Source organism: Cydia strobilella, chromosome 22, assembly GCF_947568885.1.
Source record: "Cydia strobilella chromosome 22, ilCydStro3.1, whole genome shotgun sequence".
In the NCBI taxonomy this organism is placed as follows: Eukaryota; Metazoa; Arthropoda; class Insecta; order Lepidoptera; family Tortricidae; genus Cydia; species Cydia strobilella.
Genome location: NC_086062.1, coordinates 4,974,982 through 4,996,060, shown reverse-complemented (window position 1 = coordinate 4,996,060; position 21,079 = coordinate 4,974,982). Strand labels below are relative to the sequence as shown.

Sequence of the window (21,079 nt, the reverse complement as noted above, 5' to 3'; positions counted from 1 at the left end):
AGGTCTACTTTTTAAATGACTTAATTTAAACCTACAAAAGTCATGTCAAGTTGACATAGTCGGAGGTGTACGGAAAGCCAATAATAAACACTACTTCAATATTTGTTGTGGAGCAGGCCCTCTAAACCACTACAATTGGAGTTTTTACAATAGGTGATTACAATACTGCTTTAGAAGTTAAATATATAGTCCTTAGACATTTTTTTTACTACGCAATATGTTAGAAATGTTAGAGTGTCCTGCAGCAGGTGAAGTCAAGTTTCCTTCGCGCATTGTAGATTAAGCTTACGCAGATGTTAAATTGCCAATCTTTCTAAAACTGAAAATACATTCAAACATATCTTCACGATGTCCTTGTTTTTCCAGCATCAACGACAAGCACGACCAACCGACCATCCCCACCCTGGCTGATTACGTCGCAGCCCACAGTATGGCGGTCCACAGTCCCTCCAGTGCCGAAGAGTCCGGTCCAAACTCAACAGAACGAAAGGAAGAAGCCAACAGTCATCACACCACCGACGTTCAGGCCTCATATCACTTTGCCACCAGAGGTGAAGCTAGGAGATGTTGCATCTAAGGTGAGATTTATTCTGGTCCTAAGGTCTGGTAGTACATACAAAGTTCCCCTGCCCAAAAGTTCGGTCCAAACACAACAGAATAAACGGAAGAAGCCAACGGTTATCACACCACCGACGTTCAGGCCTCATATCACGTTTCCACCGGAGGTTAAGCTAGGAGATGTTGCGTCTGAGGTAAACATTTTTATTGGTGAGATGTAGTACTTTACAGACCCGCTAATATCCATATGTCTAGTAAAAAAATGCTACAGACCGAATGGTACAAGAACAGCAGTCATCGCTCCACTGACGTTAAGGGCTTTAAAGGCAGGGTCTTTGAAGGTGCGATTCCAGATCAAAAGGAAAGTAAAAACTACTGCAATATATTTTAAGTGGAACACAGCGTCCTGGTTAAAATTTACTATCAAAATTTTAATCTTACCTGTGTTGTTAAAGGTCTAGGTGGTATTGTTTTGTCCGTGAACTAGTGTCATTTGTTTATCACCAGTCAACCTATAGTGAACAATTACTTATCAATAAATTGTCCCCAGAAGACCACGACCCGACAACCGGACTCGTCATCAGAGCGTGAGCCGCAGCAGTCACCCAAGGAGACGCTGCCAGAGGTTCAGGAGGAGGTCCCGAAGGTCGTGGAGCCGGAGAACAGGCCCAGGAACGACAAGCCCAGCAAGGATAAGGAAGAGGATGGTAAGAGTTGTTAAAATATCAAACAAAGACTTAAAGCTTAGCTTATTTTTAGGTAAGAAGAGAATACTATGGACTTGCTGTGATTTATAAAATATTTTTCTACTGCAGCACTTTTTTTTGTCGATTAAATGACTGCCAGTGAGATCAAAGTCAATCATAACTTTATAAGAAGCGCGGCGCATCGGCCCCGCGCCCCTGTGTAAAGGATCGTAACAGCAGTATTGTTAAGAATATTCAAGGCAGCAGTTCTCGGTTCTTTATCATTAAGTACTGTAACAGCATTAAGTACTTTAAGAAACTTTTAGATATTTTTCTAAAGATTCATAAATTTCAAAATATTTATCAGTACGGTTTTTACTCACTATTATTTTCCAAAGAATCCGAATCATGTCGCCAAAAGCGACTAAAAATAATAGTGAGTAAAAACCGTACTGATAAATATTTTGAAATATGTCTCACGATAGTTTAAGTGCGATTCATAAACTTGCTCTAAGAAGGTTAAGAATCTGGAAAGCCATCGAGTTACTAATATAATATTTACATTTGTTTTAACAGTAGTGACAGAAGAAAATCGACCATGGCCGGTCAACGAAGATTCTGACTCTACGCCGGCACTCCACGTTCCGCCGAAAGAAAACCCTGCTCCAGACACAGACCTTGATGATCAGTTTGGAAAGAGATATTGTAAGTATCCACGTAAACTTAAGGTCAATATTTATTGCAGGGAAGACCGTCACAGGGCTAAAACTCTCGTATTTGTATACGTACGTGGCTCAAAAACCGTCAGAAAGGAAAAGCTTTACGTGTTTTGTTCTATCGACCTTTTGTAAATGGAATATGTTTACAAACGCTTAAAAGCGACGAAAGAGCTTGTAAACGTTATTGCCTTAGTGTACGGCCTGAGTGGACGTTCTAAGCGGAGCGTTCGGTGGGGCTTGCAGCGTGGCGTCGGGCTCACAAGTGATGTGAGCAGCGTGCACTAAGGGCCTTCCACTTATAGACGCTTTTCCACATTTAACCTTATAACTAACCTAAATTATGGTCAAATTTAGAGCTATATTTACATATGTACTAAGTACTCATTCTTTGGATACAGACTAAACACGTTAGAAATGTGATTACGAGTACATACTAGTCAAGTTTCTAAGAAAATAAGACGTTCATAATGACACATCCTCCTTTGTCCTGTTCAAGTCGGTTCAAGGTTAACTTAAACGAACTTTAAATAAGTAATCTTCAAAATCGTCAACAAAAAAATAGTCCTGATAATAATTACAGTTCTTTTGCCCCAGATTTAAAGGCATTTAAATCGGCAGTCACAATCTCTCGTTTAGCCTACGCGTGCCTTCTGTAAAAGTTTCCAAGAGAAGATAAACATGCACTCAACGCTTAGCATAATGTGTTATGGCGATGTGTTGACTTTGCAAAGTCAAGCAAAGTAAAAGTGAACGCTAAGTGGTCCCTTTGAGTGCAGTATGAATGACATATGACTGAGTCAACGGTTTAATGAATGATTCACAAGGTATTGAGAGAGCTACTCTGAATCGTTCACTATTTATAAACTTTATTACAAAGTAATAGGGTCCATTGATGGTTAGTTAAAGTTGCTGTTAGAAATTAAGTGTACTTTAGTAGGTTAAAGGTATGCATTAGAAAGTTGCGTTTTTCTAATCTTTAAATAAGATGCAGATTGGGTCTGTGGACATTTCAAAATAGAGTTAGTTATATTGACTAAGCTTTACATATGTAAAGCTTTGTGCTTGTATTTGTAAAGCGATAGGTACAATTGGTGTTATGCACGGACTAGGATACAGATTTCATTGGGAATATTAAACATAGAAAATAATAAATAAAATAAATATTTGGGGACATCTTCCACAGATCAATCTAGCCCCAAACTAAGCAATAAGCTTAGTACTATGGGTGCTAGGCGACGATATACATAGTTACATACTTATATAGATATATATGTATGAAACACCCATGACTCAGGAACAAATATTTGTGATCATCACAGAAATAAATGCCCTTACCGGGATTCGAACCCAGGACCATCGGCTTCACATGAGTTCACTACTTTTTTTAAAGCGAATCGTTTCCACACCTAAGTCCGTTTTTAATCATGTTCCTTGGCTCAAATATCAATGTTTTCTGTTTCAGCAACAAGTGCAACACCCAATCTAGGTAGAAGGTCATATTGTCCCCAAGTCAGCGCACGTGGTTTACATTGGAACTGGACGCTAGCCGGGACTTACGCCGTCCAACCTTGCCCTGGCGGAGCCACTGGACTCGCGAGGTGGAAGTAAGTATCCAAACATGTACTTAGATTGTCTATATTAGATTAGATGACTTAATTCTATATTAGATTAGATGGACGCTAGTTGGCTGGTCGGCACTTACGCTGTCCGACCTTGCCCTAGCGGCGCCACTGGCCTAGCTAGATGGAAGTAAGTATGCAATTTAGACTAAAAACACACACGTCACACATCAGCAACCATAGCTAGGAAACATCCATATTAGGAACAAATATATCCTAGCTACACAAACAAATAAGCACAATGCAGGCAGCGTCACTACTAACTACTTTAGGGGTAGGCCAAGAGGGGGTCACCAGCCGCATGCGGCTTTTTCGGGGTACAATTGTGGCTCTAGTTTTCCAAAATTACCAATTAGCCTGACCAGTTCAATAAACATTCCTATCTGAAATTGCAGACTGATTATTTTCCCATTATCACATATAGTTATTTCCTCAGGCTTAAAAGTTTTCTGGGGGGACTAGATTAAGCCACCAATATCATTAAAAACATTTTTTCTTCAGATGCACCTTCCCCCTACACTATCCCGAGGAAGAACGTCCGAAGCGGCGTGGCGCTAGTTTGCCATCCGGAGAGAACTATCACGATTTAGGCTTGGAGCCTAATGACAGGCTTCAGCTGATGAAAAGACTTGGCTCCGAATCGCTTCTTAAAGGTAAAATAGTCTTAAATTCCCTGACAAAAATTTAATTATAACAACGCCCATTTATCAAAGTGCCATAAAATATAAACATATGTATATATATATGTGTGTTGATGTGTCATAAAATTATTTACATCAAACCGAAACTCACTTGACCAATCCATACTAGAGATTAATGACTAGAGATTAATCAGATCGGTCTGAGCAAGTGGTCGCACTATTCTCAAGTAAAAAAGCTAAGGTTGATCATGGTAGAAGGACCTTTAGCCCTTGTGAATAATTGTATCTAGAGATGACGGACCCTATGGACGCACTTGTCCTTACCGATTATTTGATTGTTTGCAAAAACACATCTAGCCTCTAATCTTCAAGTACAGGCATAAGATCTTCGATTTTTTTTAATTAAATCACATAAGAACCAACTAAAATCCCTATTACGGGTTAAAGAAATTTTGTTAATACTAAAATACTAATGTTGCAGGACGAGATGGTGATTCTCCTGAACACATGATCGACTACCGCGCTAACCTGCCGGATGCGCAAGCATCTAGTCTGAACCTGGAGTCCCTTGGGACCTTGATGACCAGCGCTGAAGGATACTGTGAGTTTTGGCAGTATTACTCAAATCATGTAAATCTAGCCTAATGGCTTAATATCTCAGGGCCAGTCTTCTAGCCTTAAATTAGACTAACTTTGAAACTTGGTGAACAGCGCCAACTAAGAATACAATACAAATACAAAATACAATACCAATCCTCTTTATTGCACAAGCTCAAAATAAATTTACAAGGAAACACACATAATATATAATTACAGAAGTAAACAAAAGGCAAGGCAAAGCAAGGATACACTGAGTTCCAACAGTTTTAAAACTCAAATTCTGCTCTAAATGAGTAACTGCCCGAAAAAGATACTATAACCAATAACCAAATTACTTAAGGCGTGTCTATAATACTTCATTTATTACTTACTATCACACTTCATTTATTATTTACTTTCGATTTAATTTCACTCGATTATATCCCTCGAATATGTTTCCCTCCGAGAACCCATCATCAATCCTTACTCAGGTAACAATGATATTAACTAACTGGAAAGTTAACTTTTTTTATAATATTGTTACAGCGGATGCCATGCCAGAATGGCACGGCCCTACCCCCGACCTGAGCGAGTGCCGGTCCGTGTGGCTGAACAGCCTCGAGGCCCGAGTCAGGGAGGGAGAATCCCTGCTCAGCATCAGCAATGACTTGGCACAGGTAACTTAACTGAGTATTAATTACTCTACATTTTTCTAGTGCCTCTCTCACACTGCTGAAGATCGCGACTTCGCTAGAAGCATAATAGGCTTGTCTACCTGTTGTGATCTTCAGCCTGATGAAGACCCTGTGGCATTGCCACCTGTAGCTGTTTGGAGATCTGGTGTAACTCCGTCGCCAACAAGCATGCTGCATTACCTATTTTATTAAAATGTATATATACATACAAATTTGATCTCATAATGAGTCGATGACTATATCATCCGTATTAAACAAAATATCTAAATAGAAAAAGAGGAAGCTAAATAGTGAATGTTGTCTTATAATACCTAATAACTTCCTAATAAAACTACAACTACAGTAGCATCAGATTTGAAAGCGGAAACTATATTTTTCATAAATGTTGTTCTAACATAAAGATTGTGTATGTATGCTAAGGTAATCGTCATCTGTCTGCCATAAAAAAAAACCATTTCAATAAATATAACAAAACATTTTCCAAACCAGGTGACATCATCGAAGACGCTATACGGAGGAGACATGCTGACAACCACCAGCATCATGAAGAAGCTGGCACAGCGCATGTCGCAGAACGTGCAGACATTCCCAGACCCGAAGCAGAGAGAGGCCATCGTAACTGACATGCTACTGGGAGTTATTAAGACTGGTAAGTTGGTTTCTCTAAACTAAGATATTTTGCCTAAAGCTACGAGAATTCGCCTAGAATACGATAATAAAGATATTGTTTTGGCCCCTTTCCAATTTGTTCGACGACATATTTTTTTATGAAATGTGTATTCAGTCCGTTGATTTAGGGCTTTAATCTTTTAGCAGAAAAATATTGAAGGTTACTCTTTAGAACAGCAAAAGTCTGTATTTATGTCTAAATTCTAGACAATTCCCCAATAGGGGATATTACTGCAATGTTCTGCCACCAGTGCAGCACTAGCCTTTTTAGTAAACCATAGAGTAACTTATACATACTGTACCTTTAACAGGTTTTTGACAAGTTTTCAGAGATATTAAAATATGACATTGTTGATGCAACAAGGCGGCTTGTTTACAGAGGACCTACCGGGAAACGCGAGTCCGAAATTTCGCTATCTGCAATTTTTTCTTGTTTCGCGATAGACCCTCAGATTGTGGTGGCGCAGTTTCGCGTAATATTCCCTATTGAAGTTGATTTGTAGGTACAGGTACAGGTAAGTAGGTACCCTTTGAACGTCACGCATGTCGTGTGCGGCGCGTCATCGTGAAACTTGCCGGAAGGCACGAAGATTAAGATTGGCCGCGCTCGTCTGTTGACGTCTTTAGCGGTCAAATTGTTAATTGTTCATATTATTTCAGGATCAAACCTTTTGGAAGAAAGTCAGCGATCATCCTGGGCGGACCTGAGCGCCGATGCACAGAACCGAGTCGCAAGCGCACTGCTCACACAGCTTGAAGAGAACGCATTCCTATTGGCTGACGCCGTCACCAAGGAGAAGACTATACTGCAGATCGTTAAGAATATCTGTAAGTTTTTCAATGTAGTTATCACATGTTGAGAAGATCTTTAGAAATATTCAAAAATGGGTATGTTGCAGCAACACATACAATTTTATTAGACTTTTCAGTGTTTTCAAATACTCCTCTTTTCCAGGTCTTTCCGTGCGTGTTCTAGAAGTAAAGAATGTGGAAGACGAGACGTTTCCGTCGGTCATCGCGCAGGAGCAGTGGAAAGCTTCTGAGGATACCATCACCATACCCAAAGCTGCTTTACTAGGTCAGTAATTAAAAGGCACAAATAAGGTTGTCGAAATAGAACCGATGGTGGAAGGTGAAGAAAAAGGTTCTTAATTGACGACCTTAAACTGAAAGATGACCTAAAATAGGTGCCTGATTCGTTCACGATAAGGTCGTCGCACGATCGTCTAAGTGGAGTTACATGGGGAGGTAAGGCACTGATATGATGATGGTGACAATAATAGTGATGGTGATTATAATGCTGATTTTCTCTGCCTGTCAATACTCTCATGTCCCTCATAAAATGATTCATTTATCGTCCGTAAAGCACGGCTGGAATACAATGATGGGAGATTAAACATATTAATAGGATCACATGAACTTGCCATAAGACGAATAACCACCACTCGCTAGCAGTTTCCCATTTATGATGCCGGAACTGTGACAAAAAAAGTTATAAATTAAAAAAAATACCGTATAACTGATTTTTTCCGGGTGTCGCCGTCTACGGATTTGCCTTAGAAGACCATCATCATTAATAATGTAATTTTTACTTCAGACAACCGCCAAAACGACCTGGTCCGCATAGTGTTCTTCGCGTTCGACCGGCTGGAGGAGATCCTGCCGCCCACCTTCGGCGTCAAGACTGCGCCGTACAGCAGTTTCCTCTCCGATGCGTCCGCCTCGTCTGCCACCAGTATGAATTCTGAACGGGAGAAGAGGAATGTTACCAGGGTTTTGAACTCTAAGGTAAGCAATGAAAACTTTTGGTTATATGTTCGCTCTTCAAGAAATGTAACAGTACTGATAAGGATTAGACACATTCTCACACAAATAAAGCCAAAAACACTTTTTTTTCCTTATTTTTCTTTACTTGCCTGTTGTTTACCTCTACTTCTGTTGCTGTTTTCTTTCTGTATTGTTTTTTTATTTAGGTGTTATTATGAAGAGTTATTGTATCGTATTTTCTTTCCAACACTAATGGACTTCAGTTGCTTTAACCGCGTCTTCTTCTTTTACAGGTCATATCAGCCAGTCTTGGAAATGGTCGTCACATCCAGCTATCTCAAATGGTCCGACTAACAATGAAACATCTGAAGACTGAAAACGTTACGAACCCCGCCTGCGTGTTCTGGGACTACACGTTGCAGTAAGTTTGCTTTACAATTCATGACAAGTATATTCTAACTAAAGTTTCCTGATATGCAGCAAATATTTCGTAAAACATCAAAATGCCTCGGATTTTTCAAGCTACTTCATCGCTTGATGACAAATAACGACAGGGCCACTTTCACCAGTTTCACCCAAGATATTATATTTGTCTAAACCCAAATAAGACTAGGAAAACCTATTCATTTCCATTGAAATGATTGAGGAGTGCCCAAGTTACTGCATTTATACAATAATTGCATGAAGCGAGTGACAGGAGCTTGATGACAGAACTCTAAAAGTATATGATATTAAGGTATGCCTCGATCCTCAGTATTGAGAGCATGATTGATAATGGAGATCATAGGCAGTTCTGACAGAATAGGTAGTTCTATAACTTACGTTCAACTAACTGAATAATTTTCCTTCCAGTGGCTGGTCCCCGGAAGGCTGCCACGTGGAGTGGACCAACACAACCCACACCGGCTGCGCCTGCTCCCATCTCACCAACTTCGCCATTCTCATGGATGTCCACGGCGTCTCCATCGGTGCCAAGCATGAGATGGCTCTGAGGCTGCTTACGTTCATTGGTTGTGCTATCTCTGCTGTGGCTTTGCTGGCCGCTATTATTGTGTTCCAGTGCTTTAGAAATATGAAGGTGAGTCACGATTTTATATTATATTTATGTTTTTCCAAGAGCTTTTGAAGCCGGGGCGGGGAAGAACATCAGAATCCGAAAGCTGAATCTCTAAAATACTTCTGATGGTTGGGTAACTCTCCCTTTACAATATAAGTACGTATGTTATTCCTTGCAATTAAGATGGGAAAAACATTAATTGCTTGGGTTTATTTAATAATAGATTATACTGACTCAAATCCATGTTCTCTTGTTTCCTTGATTGTTTAGCCCAATATTCCACAATGAACTTCAAATTTTTCAACACCACAAAATGCCCGTTATCTATTAACTTCCTATTTTCTTTCTTCACAGTCTGACCGAGTGCTAATCCACAAGAACCTCTGCGCATGTCTCCTCATTGCGGAGGTGGTGTTCATGTGCGGCATCGACCAGACGCAAGACCGAGTGTTATGTGGCATTATAGCTGGTTTGCTCCACTACTTCTTCCTTGCTGCCTTCGCTTGGATGTTTCTAGAAGGTAAGAACCTCTTTGTTTCCACATTGTTGAAGTCTTCATGTGCGGTATCGACCAGACTCAAGACCAAGTATTATTTTACTAAGACAGTGTGTAAGATAATGTGCATGATGGAGTTTCAGTTGCGTTGCTGAAATTGAAAAATGAGGCATTAAGTCAACGTCTATATACCTACTATTTTCTGTTGGTACTGATGAATTTTGGTGGTGTTTTTCGCTTCCATAATTACTCTTCAAAATATTTCCGAATTCAGAAAGTCTATAATGTGAAACCACTCTTAACAAGACATTGTTAAAAGGTTGACTGTAACACTTCTCAATTAGGCTTATTCCAACATTCTGCGGACTTTCAGATTTATAGTTGATTTCAAGCAAGTTGACTTCAAACTTTTCCGCAGGTTTTATTGGTAAAGACCAGAACTATACTTTTCTTCCAGAATTCCCTTTGTAGTAAACCAGAAGGTTTTCCTTCTACTTTTTTCCGAAGCTTACATTTGTAAACCCTTGTCTTTCAGGGTTCCACCTCTACGCCATGCTGGTGGAAGTGTTCGAGCCGGAGCGGCCGCGCGCGCGCTGGTACATGGCGGGCGCGTACCTGGCACCTGCTCTGGTGGTGCTGGCATCTGCTGCAGCATTCCCGGCCGGCTACGGCACGCCGCAGCACTGCTGGCTTTCTACTGATAGACTCTTCGTCATGAGTTTTGTTGGGCCTGTGGCTTTAGTGCTTACGGTGAGTTTCTTCTCAATTCTGTGTCTAAGATATCTTTCTTAAAATTACGTACGTAAATTACAGTATACTTATTTTTATCACAAATCTACGACCAGTTCTTGAACAAAACTTTCGTCCCGGGAAGATGTGATGACCATCGAAAATATTGTGTGACTAAACCCTTTCGCCTATTAGAGCAACTTTATTCTCAACTATTAAACGAGACAACTAACAATGTGTTTTTGGAACACATCTTGTTAATACCACAAGCCTTTTCTGTTTTCTCGTCGTCTAGCGCATGCGTGACTCATTATTAAACTGGGTTTTGATTAGTGCCCTAAAATTTTATGAATATATCCACATTCTAATGTTGTTGTTTAAATGTTTTCAGGCCAACTGGATATGCTTGAGCATGGTGATTTACATGATGTGCCATCACTCCACCGTCTCCATCAAGGCGAAAGAAAACTCCAAGCTGTACAAAATAAGGTAAAATGTACCTCTCAATCAAAAATATGTACATGTCGTCAGGTGACAAACAAAACTCAGTACCTATCTAATAAGAAAAAAAATAACAAAAATCAACCTTGTTTTGTTACTTGTACGGTTCACTATGGCTCTGAACTAGTAGTAATTATATAGTGAGTTTTGGTTGTCACCTGACGATGTATTTCCGCTTTTTTATTATTTGTTGGATAGTAGTTGGTGTTAACAAGTAACTTATTTATCTAATTTTGTCTTTTTAGGCGGTACAGGTATGTAGTCAGTTGTGTAAAAATCAAAAGCATTTTGCCTTCATATAAACTAACCAAAAGTTCTTGAATCATGTTGTTGTGCACTGTTAGTGAATTAATTGCTCTAATACTAGACTTAAGCACGATTTTGATTATGACTTACTGCTTCTATGTATGACCTCTATTACAGTCTTCTTCTTTATCGATATACTACCAACTTCTATATTTAACGATTGTCTTTCAATCAAAATAATCTTCAATTCAATATCAGTCGTTAATATATTCTTCTAGTTGTTTTTCTTACTTTTACCAATTTCTCGAATTATTATGTCGTTATTAATGATCATCTGTCGAATCTAACAAACCGTTGATAATCGTTTGTCCCTATCCGTCATTTTGACATCTCTATTTATTAGAAAGAGACAACATTTAACAAAGGTTTGTAAGAGGTTGCTAAGTTTTATTATATTTATAAGGTTAGACTGTAACGAATTTTCCTTACGTTTCAGAGTATGGCTGAACAGTTCTCTAGTCCTGGCCTTCCTGCTGGGACTAACTTGGACCTTCGGGCTCCTGTACCTGAACGAGCAGACAGTGGGCGTGGCCTACGCGTTCACGATCCTGAACTCGCTGCAGGGGCTGTTCATCTTCATCTTCCACTGTTTGCAGAATGAAATCGTGAGTATATTGTTACCATCTTTATTGACATGGACTATTATGGACCTTTGGGCTCTTGTATCTGAACCGGGTCTTGTACCTACTTAACGTCGGTATTCTTTAATGACTAATTTGTACTGCCTATCCTGTGCCACGTTAATTGTGTTCTGTACAATAAATAATTTATACATACATACACACAAAGCGTTTTGTGATCTAAACGGTAGTTTTAGAAAGGAAAAAACGGTTACATGATATTACATAATATAATTTTTAACTCTTTCAGTCCAATGAACGCGATATTGAGTCGGCAAAGAGATTTTAAATTTGAATTTAACTTCGTTTTTTGCTAACGACACCCCTAGAGTGCGGTATATGTATAGTAACCTCAAAGTTCATCTTCCAGTTCCAGAAGGAGTGTGCGCGCCTCGGTCGCCGGCACCCGTGGCTGGCGTGCTGCCTGGTGCTGGCGCCCGCCGCGCCGCCCGCCACCGCCTCCAGCGAGCGCCCCGACACCCGGCAAGGCAGCGTCAAGAGCCGGCGCTACCACCAGAGCGCCGCCGCCGCCGCCAGCGACGACGCCGTCGACCCCAGGGATGTTACGGTAAGGCTGCCGTCGACCACGAGAGGTGGCCGCTTTTTTCACAGAAAATTGTTTCGCAGAATTTTCATTTCATAGAAACTTTTTTTTTATCAAAAAACTTTTTTTAGGTACAGCTAAAAGGTCATCGTGTAGAACTGTGCTTTATAGATGCTAATGTAAGTGTATTCCAATGATATATAATCGATGATCTTATGAATAAAGTGTAGTCTTATATAGAATCTGGTTGCATCAATACGTCTCGACTTCCATCCTCGTGGCGATCCTGCCATAATCTTTATCGAAGCTGTTGTTTGATTAACGCCGTCCGTACAGAACCCATTAGGTCTAACAGAAAAGTAGGTTAGGTTGTTTATAAAATATGTTTTCTATGAAATGAAAATTCTGCGAAACATTACATTCTATGAAACAATTTTCTGCAAAACGAGGTACAACCAATCCGAAGATTATTTATTTAATCGTATATGGCATTATATTATACATATACAGAAAAATCATAAATCTCCAGAGAATTAATCCACTCGCTAATCATTATGTACTAATTCGCATCTGGTGAGCATCTAAATTTTCTACATCTAGTGATGGGCTCCGAGACTCATTGAGAGCAGTGTAGCGGCCGAGGTTGATTACTCTTTAGCACCACCCGGGAAACACGTGCGAGACGACACAGGGTAATATTCGTACGAGGATAACCTCTTAAAAGTCTCTTTCGAGTAATCTTCGTACGATGATAACCTCTTAAGAATGTCTAGAGTATTCTATAGTTTATAAAAATTTACATTCAAACTAGCGGATAAACGATGCCGTAGTCTACGCCACGTTTAATAACCTAAAAATTGATTGTACATTAATTATTAAAAAATACTGTTAGATATAATGCTGTCGGCTGTTGCTTCTTTTGTGTCGACTTATAACTGGAAAAAACTTAACTTTTATTGCTACTCGTCGGCTCCCGTTCTGAAACTATAGTAACAGTTAATGAGTTTTGATTATTACCTGAAGAAATATGAATAATTATTTATAGAAAATAACTCATGAAGTTTAATATCAATTGGATTATGCTATTGGTGCAAAAGCTTTGCTAGTTTCTTAAATGCAGTTAATCATCTGATTTTTTTTATTATACATAATTACAACCCGACTTTGCTTACAATTTTTTTTCGGTACAAATGGCATTTTCCTCCACAATATAATGTCAATGTGCATGTTAATTTTAATGGTAAAGGTATAAAAACGGGAACATAGTAATTATTAAACTCAAGTTCATCCCACATTTACGTCACTAAAAAACTAAAAATAAACTAAAAATCGGGTGGAAACTTATATAAGATAAGATAAGATTTCTTTTTTGTCAAGCTGTGTTGATACATAGGTCTTATAAATATCACAGAAGTTCATCAGCTTGCCCATTTCGGGCGTACAATAATAAACTAAACTAATACATGCATATATAAAATTATTATGTAGGTATATTTATATGTGTACCTATATTTAAGTGAGTTACACAAACTACACTACACATCAAAAACAAGAAATTATAATTATATAAATGAATATTATAATAACAAATTATAATAAGGTATTATTAACACAATATTATTATAATACTAATTTGATAAATCAACTGAAAGTCTTAACGTTCTAACAGAGCTCAGCGAGCACGTCACTCTCAGCGTCGACAACCAACAACCTAGTTATCAACAACCTAAACGTTGTCGTCAACAACAACAACCACAACAACAACAACGTTATCAACAACGCCGCCGTTGCCTCCCTCGCCGCTGCCGCGGCCGCCCATAGCTACCACTCCCATAGAAATAGAAGAAATTCCAACGAAAACCAAAACTTCGGGCCTTCATCCAATTTTGGCCCTACTCTAAACGCCACAGGAGCTAATTTCGCACATAACATCCCTGAAAGAGAATCAGCCCCCATGTCACATCTAAGAAATCCTATAAACGCTGGCAGCGGGAGGTTTCAAGGCTATCGGCAAAACGCCCAGCAAGCAGGTGTGTACGCATAGAATAAGAGATAGGATTTATTCCAAATTTAAAACCACCAAACACCACTTTGGCTTGTTGTGACTAATTTGGTTCAGCTCAATGTTTTGTGTATATTGGTTAACCTTTGACGTGTAACTAACGTGCGAAAAGGTAAGTCTTTATTTTTATTTTTTGTAGAACTAAATACTCTAACGCTTTAGACGACTACTAACTCAACTAAACTTTTCTTCTTTTAGTTATAAGTTAACCTTTCTTGGTGTGTGGTGGTTCCTAAAGTATCAAGTTATTTATACTAACAAAGCTTTCACTAGTATAATCTTGATACGTTTAGTAATGGAATTGAAAATCCTATCTCTCAATATGCGTATGCATATGTTCGCTTAATACTCTCGTCTCTCGTACAATATCTAATTTTTTTTTTGGATTCTCAGACAAATCAAAAACTGCGCCATGCTTTTACTTAAGTATTTTTAATATAAGGACTTCACGTTTAGTATATTATCTTTCTAAGGTTTTTTATGATTTAAGATATTATTAGTATGTTTCTTTATATATTTATTATGTGGACTTATTTCAACATTAAATTGATACAGTCGGTGCCTATGATCCGAAATCTATTCCAGCTTTATATAAACGCGTCTCGTTTAGAACAACTCGGGAACCCTTTTTCAAGAGAAATTCTGACTCACTCTATCCAATGTGGCAATGGAATGTATTATTCGAGTCGATTCATTTATGAAATTAAAAACAAAATCTAAATATCCTTAAACTTGATCGTGTTGAAATCGGTCCACCTACATGTATATTGTATATATCTCATACAAACAGAGTTACAACCTCCAACCGGAGTCAGCAAGATGGACCGTCCGCCCCACCGCCCCCATATACGTCCCGAGCGAGGAGACCCGCCCCGCGCGCGTCCCCACGCCTCTCGCCATCCCGCACTCGGCGTCCCACTCGCAAAGCATCGCCTCCATGCATAGCTACCGGCACATGGAGCCGAACGATTACCAGAACCTTCGGTCGCGGTCGCCATCTTGTTTTTCTAACAAAATGGCCGCGTCCGTCGGGAACGAATGGCAGAACGGGAGCATGTGGAAGGTGAGGGGAGGGTGTAGCACTTTTAGAGTGATTTGTGTCTGGTAAGGTCTTGGTCCTGTAGATACCTATACATAGAAGAATATCGCTAGTTGCCTTAATGAAAAAAACCGGCCAAGTGCGAGTCCGACTCGCACACGAAGGGTTCCGTATCGTTTCGAAAAAAAACAGCAAAAAATCACGTTTGTTGTATGGGAGCCCCATTTAAATATTTATATTATTCTGTTTTTAGTATTTGTTGTTATAGCGGCAACAGAAATACATCATCTGTGAAAATTTCAACTGTCTAGCTATCACAGTTCATGAGATACAGCCTGGTGACAGACAGACAGACGGACAGCGGAGTCTTAGTAATAGGGTCCCGTTTTTACCCTTTGGGTACGGAACCCTAAAAACAAACGAATATTTCTTGGCTTGGATATTCAATAAGCAATGAGAAAATACTATCGAGGTTAGCTGAATGATAGAATTATGTATTTCGTGTTTTTCATTGTAACTCTACCGTCATAGCTAATTAAACTTTCAATTTTTTTTTCAAAGCTCTGTCTCAAATTGGCCTACTTCCACATTTTCATCTGACATTGGCAGTGGTTGGTTGTTAAGGACGGAATCACATATTACCAGTGCAAACAAATGCATTTTATCAAAAAAAAATTGAGTCACGTAGACATTTAATAATATGAAAACAGTTACTTTAAAATGCTGATTTAAACTGCATTTTTAAATTAAGTAGGTAAATAAATCAGTACATGCGATTTTTCGCGAAGTACAAATTTATTTTGATTTGGTGGATTTTAATTAACAATGAGGGTTTAGTAAATCGTAAACACCCTTCTTCTTGTCTACAAATGGTAGTACTTACGTAGTTTGTAGTTTTTTAGTTTAAATTTTGTATCCGTAATAATATTCCTGTAAGTTTTATTTTCAATTTATCCATTTTCTGTATAATGGATTAGATCAATTAAAAAATTCTGAAGGTGAAAAGTAGGTTTTACTATTGTTTATGATACGATTATGTCCAATGTAGCTTCTATTATGGCCTAATCTAGATTCATCACTTATCTTTGATTCTTTACATTTGCTGCTTATTAGCATTAGTTAGTCTTTTTTCTAAATAACGACATTAAAATAATGTAGATAATTAGATTTAAAATCCTGTTAAAATACTTAACACCTGATTTAACCTTTTCTAAAATATGACTGCAAGAAAGACGGATGCGTTCCTATACTATGCGTCGGTAAAATATTGTTATGCGTAGACTTTGTTTATCAAATTTATCTTTGGTAAACACATCGTCACTATTTACTACTTATGCCGCGATATTTTCAGGTGTCAAGACCAAAACCTTACCTTGGGTCGTGCATGCACTAACCTAGCATTGAGTGGCATTGCATGTTTCACCCTGTACATACACCCCCCTCAGTAACCCCCATCACTGCATAATCGCACAGCACCCTTTCATGGAATTATGATGGCTCAAACCTCTGTATTATTCACCCATATATGTCGATTGGGTCGTTGTAGACAAACTGCAAAAACCTTAAAAAATTCATACCAAAAACTAATTCGGGGATCATATGGGTTATAAGATTTCCTCATAATTATCATGTGTTATTAGAATGAATACAGATCTGAATGAAATTGCAATTGAAGTTGTGAAATTTGTATTTTCAAACTTGTGGTAATTATTAAAATTGAAATATTGTTTAAATTGTTGGCACTGTACTTATATTTTGTAAAATCTGGATTCCATCATGTGACCCGAAAGTATGTTTTGCATCATCAAGAAAATCCAATATTGCAAGATTAACAAGAAGTTCATTTGATTGGTTGGTTTTTTTTGACGTTTATTTAAATAATAATGTAGGTACCTATACATATATTGTAGAAACGGGGTCATTTAAAGTCCATAGTAAAACCCTTTAGTGCGTTTAGTAGGTAGGTACCAGTATTTACGATGTTCTGCCTTCCCAATTGACTTAAGAGTAAGTTGTGATTATGATTGTATTCTTATGTTATAAATATGTTAAATAATTATTTTTAGGCAGTAGTATTGAATATCTAGCAATACATCCGTTTATTTACTCACTTACCCTTCCAACTTGCTTTGTGTTAACATTTTATTGTACATAGACCATACAATATGCACATTTCATTGAGCTGTTTAGATAATTTATTAAATAAACATTTCTAGTTGTAAGATACTTTCATAAACAAACAATTACTATCTTAAAGTATCGTTAATTCATTTCATTAGTAATTACTTGTTCGTTTTTCATTAATTGCATTTTTAATCAAAATCTTATATCGCGACATTAAAAACTAACCACATCATACTAAAACAGCATTTACTCCACAGAACACTTCTTCTAAGCACCACCCAAGCGGGACCTCGACTCTGCCGCACCACGACACGCTGTCGCGGCAGCTCGCCGCGCAGAACCACCTCCACTCCCCCTACAACGACTGCGACACCGCCCTCCACCCGCCCCCCTCCCCCCGCCACAAGGACGAGGACAGCCCCCTCCACCACCAGGGCTACAACACCACCCGCAGCTACAACCACGACTTCAGAAACCCGCACGTTTACATGTCCCAGCACTCCCCCGGCAGCCAGGAAATGATCTTCCGCAAGCATTATAAGGACGAGAACAGACGCAAACACCACCATCACCACGGTAGCCAAAATATTAACCATACCTATTCAGAAATAGCCTCCCAACAAGGAAGAATATATAGACGCGGATCCGAGCAAGAGTTCCGCGTCATCCAAGATGATCCCGTCTATGAAGAAATCGAAAGGAACGAGACTCTAATGTCGGACATGTCCGATGATAATTCCGGGCCGGACAACTGCAGACAAAATCCGGGCCACCACGGGTCTTCGAGCTCCAAATTCTACGGAGACCACCGGCCACTGATCTCATACAGCCCGGGAGAAAGGCATCACCATGACCAGGAGCATTATGCGAAATATGGCAAATGGGATACAATAGAGCGGGCGTACGATCCCAGACACGCGTATGAGAGCGGAAGGCTGATGCATCCGGCTTATCATCAGCCACAAGAGAATAATATGAGGGCTCTGGCAGCGGTTCTGAATGGAGAAAACAATGTTGTCTGCCATCTGGAGCCACACAGTTCCTACGACGTTTACCAGCCACAACAAGGCAATCCGAGGACTGTCTCCCAACCAAGTTTCTAAGGAACATGTTAAAAAACCCAGTGATCGAACGAAAAGATTGGAACTGACTGTGTCAATCTCGAACGAATGTTTCAGTGTTAGTGATAGACTCTGAGTGAGTGTACAGATATAGTGGGTGATTTTTTCTATGGACGTAGTATAGAGAAAGATCTAGTGCATAAATAGCATTTATGTAGGAACTTGCCATAATGCGGACTTTAAAATAACATATATTTATAGACGGTTAGATTGTAAACGTAACTTTAAATCACTTTTTCCACTGTGATCCTATTTAAAGATAACGGCTCAAGTTCAGTGTTACGACCATATTTTCTTTATATGGCGGATTTAAATAGCAATTTTGTATATACGACTCTTAGCGTTTAGTGCTAGGCTCTTAGTACTTCCAGTGTGTCCTTAATATTTCTATCTGTCGACTTTTCTTTACGAATCATGGCATTTCATTAAGTACGTTTGCGAGATTTATGTAGGTACGAAAATCTGTGATGTTTCCTTTTTTTACGCTTTAGATTAGGGCTCGCTGTTTCGAATAATATGTAAAATTCACTGCCATAACTTATAATTAGTATGGTTTTAACTTATTTTTGTGACATATAATTTTAATGATTAAGTTATCCTCCGGCAGATATTAATTGTACGTAGGTACTGCAGCTTTGTATGTTTAGTTTTTCGAAAATATTTCTAAAAATCCATCCAACCTATTATAGACTGACACCACCTCGATGTTGTGCACTTTTCTGTACATTAGAACTTAGTGTTAAAATACTTAAAAATAACAATAAAATATATTATTTCTACATAAGTAGATTTAATTTTAATGCCATGAATGAAACTGTTAATTTTTACCGTAAAACTAAATGTTAAGGAATTGTTTCATAGAATTGATACAAGTACAATAATGTAACTAACTGTACTCTTGATTTCTTGTATATTTTGGATCGATTAAGCAATATATTAGACTAAAGTATTTGATAAATGTTTGGCCATTTTTTACTACTGTTTAACAAGGTAATTATATTAATTGTAACATTTATATCATTTTAGCGAGGCCAAAATTTATAAAATACTTTTTTTGGGAAAATACGAAAAGAGTGGGATGTATTTTTTTTATTCGGTTATATACTAGTCCACCTTCGCCCACTCTTAAATACACTACTTGTACATTTCGTCATGTGTATTTCTGTTATATTTTTTGTTTTGATTGTATTTTAATAACGTTGACGAGTATATTAATGTAAAGTAGGAAAAACAAAAATGTGTAAATAATTTAAAGTTTATATAATAAAGAGTGGTTGTTCTCAGAGGATGTCCACAAGGGAAATTACATGATTGTTTCTGTTTTTCTATGTAGAGACCTTTTCTATAAGTATACCTAAACAATGAGGGATACCGCGTTTAATTTCGCCGCTAGGAGCGCTAGTGTAGATGAAGGTCTTTAAAAATGTCAAATGCATTGAAGTTTTGGGGGTTTAAAGCTTTTTATCAGGAATTTTCACTCCTTATTCATAATCGTGGTAAATCTTTCCATCTTTGATTAATAAACAATAGATACTCGTATAGCTCAATAAATGTTAGTGGTTTAAAAGAAGGGCCAACTAAAATATACGCAAAATAAAACAGGTTGAATGGCACATTTAGACGTTAAAATAGGTTCCTTTGTGTATAACGTAAGTATTGATTTTATAAAAATAAGCATAGAAGAATTTAGAGATCTATTTTTATCAAAATTAGACAAAGAATCGGCAACAAAATATAATACGTACGGATATGGCGAAACTACAAGGGTTTAATTAGCAGACGGTTGTAAACTGCGGGTCCCATTACATGGATGAGTTTTGCGGATTTTGCCAATCTCCGCTTCACGCCTACCAGTTTTTGGGCATTTCGCAGGTTTCGTTCGCAGTATTCATCAAGGTGACATCGCACTTATGTAGCTACTTGGAATATTACAATGGAGGGCAGAGTAAGTATCCTAAGGTCTAAAGTGGGGTCTTGCAGAGGTACCCTGACTCACCTGCACAATCGCTCGAACGGCTCTCTTTTGCATGCGAAAGACACACTCCCATTCGGCAGCGCGGCCCCACAGTTCTGAGCCGTATTGTAGGAGCGAGTGTACAGTGGCAAAGTAATACGACCGCACCTAATTTCTGGGTACCACTCTCGCTAGACGCCGCAGGGTAAAGCAGGCGCTCGCTAGCTAGTTGCATACTTTGCCTATGCTCTATCCAGCTCAAAACCCAGGAATTAAAGTGGTATTCTGAACTTGATCCACTTGGGTAACATCCACAAACACTTCAAGGTTTTTTGGGCCTCCACCTCCGAGATAAAAGTGGATAAAATGGGTTTTATTGGTTTATTATTACCAGACCATTGCTTCTAAAGTACTGTGACACCTGATTTCCGAGTTTATTCAGTCATTGCTCGAGTTTCTCAATGCCAGGTGCACACACTACATGCTCATGGCCGGTTTTTAAACGTTAGACAGGTCAATATCGTTTAGAACAACGCTGTTTCGAGTCAGGCAAATAATGTCAAAATCCATGCTATATCCATATCCATACTAAT

General features: G+C 38.6%; 1 protein-coding gene across 4 annotated transcripts in view; it reads left to right on the top strand.

The window, feature by feature from the left end:
• LOC134751384 (latrophilin Cirl) overlaps window positions 1–19,838 on the top strand; it is a 442,038-nt gene extending 422,200 nt beyond the window's left edge. For 2 of the 4 annotated variants that reach the window (XM_063686745.1, XM_063686743.1), the window contains 20 exons: window positions 367–578; window positions 1,109–1,265; window positions 1,821–1,949; window positions 3,426–3,567; window positions 4,084–4,235; window positions 4,705–4,824; window positions 5,349–5,479; window positions 5,987–6,146; window positions 6,827–6,994; window positions 7,122–7,244; window positions 7,764–7,954; window positions 8,227–8,354; window positions 8,786–9,011; window positions 9,345–9,510; window positions 10,022–10,236; window positions 10,607–10,704; window positions 11,459–11,627; window positions 12,013–12,210; window positions 15,039–15,311; window positions 17,669–19,838. In XM_063686745.1, coding sequence (XP_063542815.1) covers window positions 367–578; window positions 1,109–1,265; window positions 1,821–1,949; window positions 3,426–3,567; window positions 4,084–4,235; window positions 4,705–4,824; window positions 5,349–5,479; window positions 5,987–6,146; window positions 6,827–6,994; window positions 7,122–7,244; window positions 7,764–7,954; window positions 8,227–8,354; window positions 8,786–9,011; window positions 9,345–9,510; window positions 10,022–10,236; window positions 10,607–10,704; window positions 11,459–11,627; window positions 12,013–12,210; window positions 15,039–15,311; window positions 17,669–18,514 — 4,004 coding nt within the window. In that variant the 3' untranslated portion in view covers window positions 18,515–19,838. The remainder of the gene's footprint in view (window positions 1–366; window positions 579–1,108; window positions 1,266–1,820; window positions 1,950–3,425; window positions 3,568–4,083; window positions 4,236–4,704; window positions 4,825–5,348; window positions 5,480–5,986; window positions 6,147–6,826; window positions 6,995–7,121; window positions 7,245–7,763; window positions 7,955–8,226; window positions 8,355–8,785; window positions 9,012–9,344; window positions 9,511–10,021; window positions 10,237–10,606; window positions 10,705–11,458; window positions 11,628–12,012; window positions 12,211–15,038; window positions 15,312–17,668) is intronic. The other 2 variants (XM_063686744.1, XM_063686746.1) reach the window with 2 other exon arrangements.
• The last annotated feature ends 1,241 nt before the right edge of the window (window positions 19,839–21,079 follow it).